The sequence below is a fragment of the Neoarius graeffei genome, chromosome 9, assembly GCF_027579695.1.
Source record: "Neoarius graeffei isolate fNeoGra1 chromosome 9, fNeoGra1.pri, whole genome shotgun sequence".
Taxonomy (NCBI): Eukaryota; Metazoa; Chordata; class Actinopteri; order Siluriformes; family Ariidae; genus Neoarius; species Neoarius graeffei.
The window spans coordinates 29,768,928-29,775,576 of NC_083577.1; the positions used below are offsets into that span (position 1 = coordinate 29,768,928).

General features: G+C 39.2%; 1 protein-coding gene across 1 annotated transcript; it reads left to right on the forward strand.

Annotated features, from left to right (window-relative positions):
• The first annotated feature begins 2,584 nt into the window (after positions 1 to 2,584).
• LOC132891568 (E3 ubiquitin-protein ligase TRIM39-like) lies at positions 2,585 to 6,330 on the forward strand. The gene is made up of 6 exons (XM_060929276.1): positions 2,585 to 3,074; positions 3,228 to 3,323; positions 3,416 to 3,646; positions 3,775 to 3,797; positions 3,884 to 4,002; positions 5,782 to 6,330. Exons 1-6 carry the CDS (start codon positions 2,676 to 2,678, stop codon positions 6,306 to 6,308), a joined length of 1,395 nt encoding a protein of 464 aa, XP_060785259.1. The 5' UTR covers positions 2,585 to 2,675; the 3' UTR covers positions 6,309 to 6,330.
• The last annotated feature ends 319 nt before the right edge of the window (positions 6,331 to 6,649 follow it).

Consider the following 6,649-nt stretch of genomic DNA (forward strand, 5'->3'; position numbering starts at 1 on the left):
TCTGACTCGCATTCTCACACCTCTCCGAAGAACAATGCTGCATTCAAGGAAGACACATTTAGTCATTCTGGCACATGAAAAACAAATAACAAAGAATTTGGATATGAATGAATTTGTTTTAGAATTTTCCAAATCTAACCGCAGACTAATACTGTAGATATTCCAGGTTATACACTAGAAACTGATCACTTATCTAACTAGACTGAGAGCAATTTTCCACTATTCTTGTTCTCTAGTAGGTATAGTTCTTTAATACACCTATATTGCAGCCTATAAGTTCTGTTTGTATTCATAAAAAAGGGAAAAAAATATTGATATAAAAATGTTCCATTGCTTCTATTAATCACACAAGTCCATGTAATGACAGGTCCTTTCCTTTTATCACTAGATGCAGATATGGTGCATAATGAAGCCCAACCTTTTTTTCATGTGTCTGTTTTTTTCATGTTTGACCCTCTGAATGTTTGTGTGAGTATGGATCTCAACTTGCACTACATTCCAAATTATTATGCAAATGACTTTTTTCACTGATTTTCCTGAAGAGTCAATAGAAATGACAATCGTCCTAATTTTCAAGTCATCAACCGTCAGTGTACAAATCGACTGTTTTTGAACGAACCTTCCAATGCTAACTGTATTTTTTTTAAATTAAAAAAAAACTAAAAATGGACTGTTCCAAATTATTACGCAAAATAGAGTTTCAAAAGATTTTTGTTCTTGTAAAGAACTAAAAATGGCCATTTGTGAAATTGGAAGCATTAGTAATTAGTAAAGCATAATTACTGGAATCAAAACCTAGTTCAATCAAAACATCTTATAGTTCAAATTGCATTACTGGATTTGTAGCAGATTCAGAGCCCAGTGGGGCTACCCAACTCCCTGGGGTCAAGCAGATGATGATGGTGAGGACGATGATGATGATAAAAAGTAGCAAATGTCACAAGAGCAATAAACAAAACCTCTTCCAAGCAGTGCAGATTTCCCACCATTGTTATTTTATCCACTTTGCTTCAACCAATCACCAGCAACTATCATTTAGGAAATCTTTGTCCTATTAATTTGCTCATACCCGTCTGAATGCGCTATTAATCATGGGAAACACGTCTGATCACGAAAATGGGGGACTTGTACGTACATACATACATACACTACAATAAGAAATGTAATTTGTTGCCCCCCCCAAATAAACCAAATGCCCACCCAAACATGACATCCTGGCAACGCCTCTGTTCCCAGGCAGTGGCGCCTGAGGGCTCGAAGGTCACGCACATTCAACAGTGATTTCCGACCTCGCCCTTTATGCACTGTGATGTCTCCGAATTCCCTAAAACTTTTCAAAATGTTATGTACTGTTGTTTTTGAAAGAGTTAAATTCTCTGTAATCTTGCATTGAGAATTTTTTTTAATAACTAGCAATTCTCTCTCAAATTTTGGCACAAAGAGTGAGCCACAACCCATCCTTGCTTGCAAAGACTGAGCTTTTGGTGCTGCTCCTTTTATACCCAATCATGTTACCCATTAAGCTCCTTATTGTGAAATCTTCCAAAATGGTGTTACGTGAATATCCTATAAACTTTTCGGTCTTATTTTGCCTCCATCCCAACTTTTTTTTAATTTGTTGCAGGCATGAATTTCAAACTTCATTAATATTGACAAAATACAAGTAAGTTGGTCAGTAAAACTATTGAAAATATTTTCTTTGTACTTTTGACAGTTAAATAAAGATACACATGAATTAACAAATCACAGATTTTTGTTTTTATCGCATTTTTGAAAATATCCCTACTTTTCTGGAAATGAGGTTTGTATTTTTAAGAAAATGTGAAAAATGTTACAACTGACCCCCTTCTATAAAACGATTAATGCAACAAAATATCAGACAATATTATACAAATATGATGAATATCATTTGCCATTCAATATTGGTAAATGTTTTCCATTTATGATCATCAACATCTTGCATCAGTTGTAGCACTACAGGATTTGTATCAACTGTGTTATGTAGAGTAAATATTATTAAAAACTATAAACTCACTCAGTACAGTATGTGACTATTTGCCATTGTGCTGTTTCCTGTGGGTGTCTTTCTTATTCAGGTCTGAGGATAAGGTGCAGTATCATTTGCTGTTTATAAGAGCTTATAACTCTTCTGACTGAGATCCAGTTCATCCCACTGATGATTAGAGCTTTCTGGGTCTTGTGTCTGAAACTGCAAGATCGACTTTAAATGATTCCAGAAGTGAAACATTATTTTCAGTTCAGAAGAGTGAAATTCATCACTGGATAAATTTGCACCAAAATTACAGTTAATGCTCAGTGCTTAAACATAAGTAAGTGCCGTGTGCTGTTTCTGATGTAACTGAGGAGTGTAACAGGTCATAATGTGTCTCTCGAAAACTCCTCCTATTAAGGAAGTGCCAAGTCTGACATGACCAAAGTCCTTCATTTCCAGCCTGCAGTGTTCTGCTCTGGTGAGTTGAGATTTATTCTCAGTTTATGGAGAAATCCGAGTCTCATTTTCAGCACAGTGAAAGGAAGTGATGATTAACTGAACCTACAAAGTCATCTATTTAACTTTAAAGAAACCTGAAATCAGGATGTGATTACTTTTCACAGAAGTGAAATTGAAACTCTGAGCATTCGGACAAGAGAGAACAACAACAGCAGCAAACAAAATGGCTTCTAAGTTTTCAGAGGAGGATTTCTCCTGTCCTGTGTGCCGTGAAATCTTCAAGGATCCTGTTGTTCTGCACTGCAGTCACAGTGTGTGTAAAGTATGTTTGCAGCAGTTCTGGGAGACCAAAGGATCCAGAGAATGTCCTGTTTGTAGGAGGAAGTCATCTGTGGCTCAGCCTCCCATAAACCTGGCCTTAAAGAACCTGTGTGAGACTTTCTTACAGGAGAGAAGTCAGAGATCTTCATCAGGGTCTGAAACAGTCTGCAGTCTGCACAGTGAGAAACTCAAACTCTTCTGTCTGGATCATCAACAGCCGGTGTGTGTGGTGTGTCAGATTTCAAGAAATCACACCACCCACAAATTCTGCCCCATTGATGAGGCAATAACAGACTGTAAGGTAAATAAAACATACATATGAACTCATGGGTCACATGTGAACAAATGCTGTTGTTCATTATCATGACAATTACTTTGCAATCAATTTAGTTCATCTGAGTTCAAATAATATCAAAAACACAGAGACTCCATGCAGCGTGTTAATTTATTTCAGGAGAAGCTCAAAACTGCACTGAAGCCCCTACAGGAGAAACTGAAGATATTTAAAAACTGTAAATGGAAATGGAGTCAGACTGCAGAACATATAAAGGTTAGAATCAATAACATGGGTTTGATATTATAATTGTATTTTGTTTCATTGCATATTTAGTTATGTTTCATTTGATTTTCTCTTCACTGCAGATTCAGGCCCAACACACAGAGCGTCAGATTAAGGAGGAGTTTGAGAAGCTTCACCAGTTTCTACAAGATGAAGAGGCAGTCAGGATCACTGCACTGAGAGAGGAAGAGGAGCAGAAGAGTCAGATGATGAAGGAGAAGCTTGAGAAGCTGAGCAAAGATATATTATCTCTTTCAGGCAAAATCAAAGCCATAGAAGTGAAGATGAGAGCTGAAGACGTTTCATTCTTAGAAGTGAGGGTCATTTAGTCAGTATTTATACTGTGAGAAAATGAAACTTATTTCCATCATCAGAAACATCATATTTCATTGATGTAAAAATGCAAATCATATCCACTGATGTTTGTTTTGTTGTTTTACAGAACTACAAGGCCACAGTGAAAAGGTGAGTGAGGTGCTTCCTGTCGCTCTCATTCTCTGTATTTCTGAATCCAAACCCACAGCAACACTGACTCCTGAATGTTTTTGCAGAGCCCAGAGCACACTGCAGCATCCAGAGGAGCTTTCAGGAGCACTGATCCATGTGGCAAAACATCTGGCCAACCTGCAGTTCAGTGTCTGGGAGAAGATGCAGTACACCGTCCAATACAGTAAGACAATGGCATAGGTTTGGTATTAACATTGGTAGGGACATAAACCCAATGCCAACCCCCAGTGGCGCCAACTTCAGGTCAACAAACTGTAAGAGGGTCACAATATTTTGCTCCATTGTGTTCCACCAAAAGAGTATCCATCATCTCTCCAAAGTCCAGACTTTTAAAATTTGAAGTTCAGAACTGTAATAATTCATGAATAATAATAATATGTAGTTCATTGTTTAGCATGGTGGTGTAGTGGTTAGCACTGTCGCTTCACAGCAGGAAGGTCCTGGGTTCAAGTCCAGCTGCCACCGGGGGCCTTTGTGTGTGGAGTTTGCATGTTCTCCCCGTGTCTGTGTGGGTTTCCTCCGGGTGCTCCGGATTTCCCCACAGTCCAAAGACATGCAGGTTAGGCTAATTGGTGGCTCTAAATTGATCATAGGTGTGAATGGCTGTTTGTCTCTGTGTTCAGCCCTGCAATGACCTGGTGACTTGTCCAGGGTGTACCCCGCTTCTCACCCATAGTCAGCTGGGATAGGCTCCACCTTGCCTGCGACCCTGTAGAACAGGATCAGCGGTTACATGATGATTAACTCATTCTACCAATTTGCAAATGTGTTTTACAAGCGAATAACGCATTGACTGTCGGGAGGGTGTATGTTCCTTTCCCTCATCAATGGAAGTAAAACACATCCGGAGCCTTAAACACTGCGTTCCATGAGGCTGGCAGGGGGAGTCGGCTCTCTTCTGTGGGATCTTTCACTAGTTTTAGAATGCTAGTTTAAGCTGATATGTGATTGATCTAACGGTAAAACAGGACGAGGGCTCGAGAACCTTTTTGACACGTTGGACGTTTACAATTTTATTTGGCAACAGAATGTATATGAATTCTGATTGGTTGTTGTATCTGAATTCTGATTGGTTGTTGTTATATTATTGCCCTTCTGTTGTCTTCTTGAGCCCAGAGTGGGGGGGAGGGGGAGGAGGGAGTGACAGGGTTCTACAGAGAAAAGTTTTTAGCCCCCGCTTTCAAATGAAGCCCCTCGAGAACAAATCAGTTCAGCGGATGTGTGTTCTCGGTATGGGACGTTTTCAAAAGAGAGGCGGGAGGAACCAAACATTTCTGATCCAGAAGGCGGAGGCTGTTTTGCTTATTACGTGAAAATGTTTGATTTGATTAAAAGGTGTCTGGGCCTTGAACAATGTCCACATCACCATCAGGTTGTTGTTGTTTCCATGTGTCATGTTACACGAACTTGGTCAGGGCTCTGCAGGTCTTAACTGAAGCACTTCAAATTAGCGGGCTGCTAAAGTTTGCAGGCACTTCACAAGCAAGACTCGGTGCAATATTTGCCATCATTAGCACAGTTGGATATGATTTAATAATGTCTTTGTGACCTTAATGAACACAGTTGTTGTCAGTATCAAGTCGGATTGTTATTTACATGCCACACAAACTTATAAAACAGTCATATTCGTATGTTGTCGTTTTTACACACTGAATAGGAACTGTTGTTAACTGAATAATTTTACAAGCTAATCTAACGTTACATTCCTCAAGGACAGTTTGCTAGCTAGCAGCCGGTCACTGTACTGCAACCGCACTTGCTAATTGACATGGTAGCCAGACATGCGTGCTGTTTCCGCGAACACGCCCCCAGAGCGAATATTCATGATCGAATTTTGCATGCTGTTTCGCCCAGTGGAAACCTACAGAAACCATTATTACACGCCCATACCCAATTCTACACCGATGCAGTAAGACTCTTAATTCTGTGTGTGTGTTTTCAGCACCTGTAACTCTGGACCCCAACACTGCTCATCCTGGACTCATTGTATCTGATGATCTGAAAAGTGTGAGACACAGCGATGAGAAACAGAAACTTCCTGATAATCCAGAGAGATTTGATGAATATTGGTGTATCCTGGGATCTGAGGGCTTTAACTCAGGGACACACTGCTGGGATGTTGAAGTTGGAGACTGTACGTGGTGGGTTGTGGGTGTGATGACAGAATCTGCTCAGAGGAAGGGGGTGATATTCTGCAGAAGTGGAATCTGGTGTGTGCGGTATTATGATGATAAATATCATGCAGTTTCTACACCACATGCATTCACTCAGCTCTCAGTAGCACAGAAACTCCAGAGGATCAGAGTGAAGCTGGACTGGGACAGAGGAAAACTGTCATTCTCCGACCCTCTCACTAACACACACTTACACACTTTCACACACACATTTACTGATAAATTACTGCCAATCCTAGGTGTTTTTGGTTCCATAAAAATCCTCCCACTTGAGTGCTCTGTCAGAGTGAATTAGATCAGTTAGCATTGATGTTTTGTTCCAGTTCATTAATAAAATACTGCAGATTAAAAGATTAGTGTTCTTTGTGTCAGTCTTTTTTCCCCCCTTTTGGAAACCCTGAAGCACAAACTGTCTTTTTTTTTTCAAGGGGATAAACTCAAAATATTGACAGAATATCTTGAAATAATGAATTAACTCAAATAATAAGATATCTTAAAATATATTATTATGATAGCTTTTGAAAGTATGAGGAAGTCAAAATATAATAAGTGAAATAATGACGCAGTCTTGAAATAAGATATTAACTCAAAAATAATGACTTAGCATTTAATTAAAATCACAAAAGTGTTTAAATG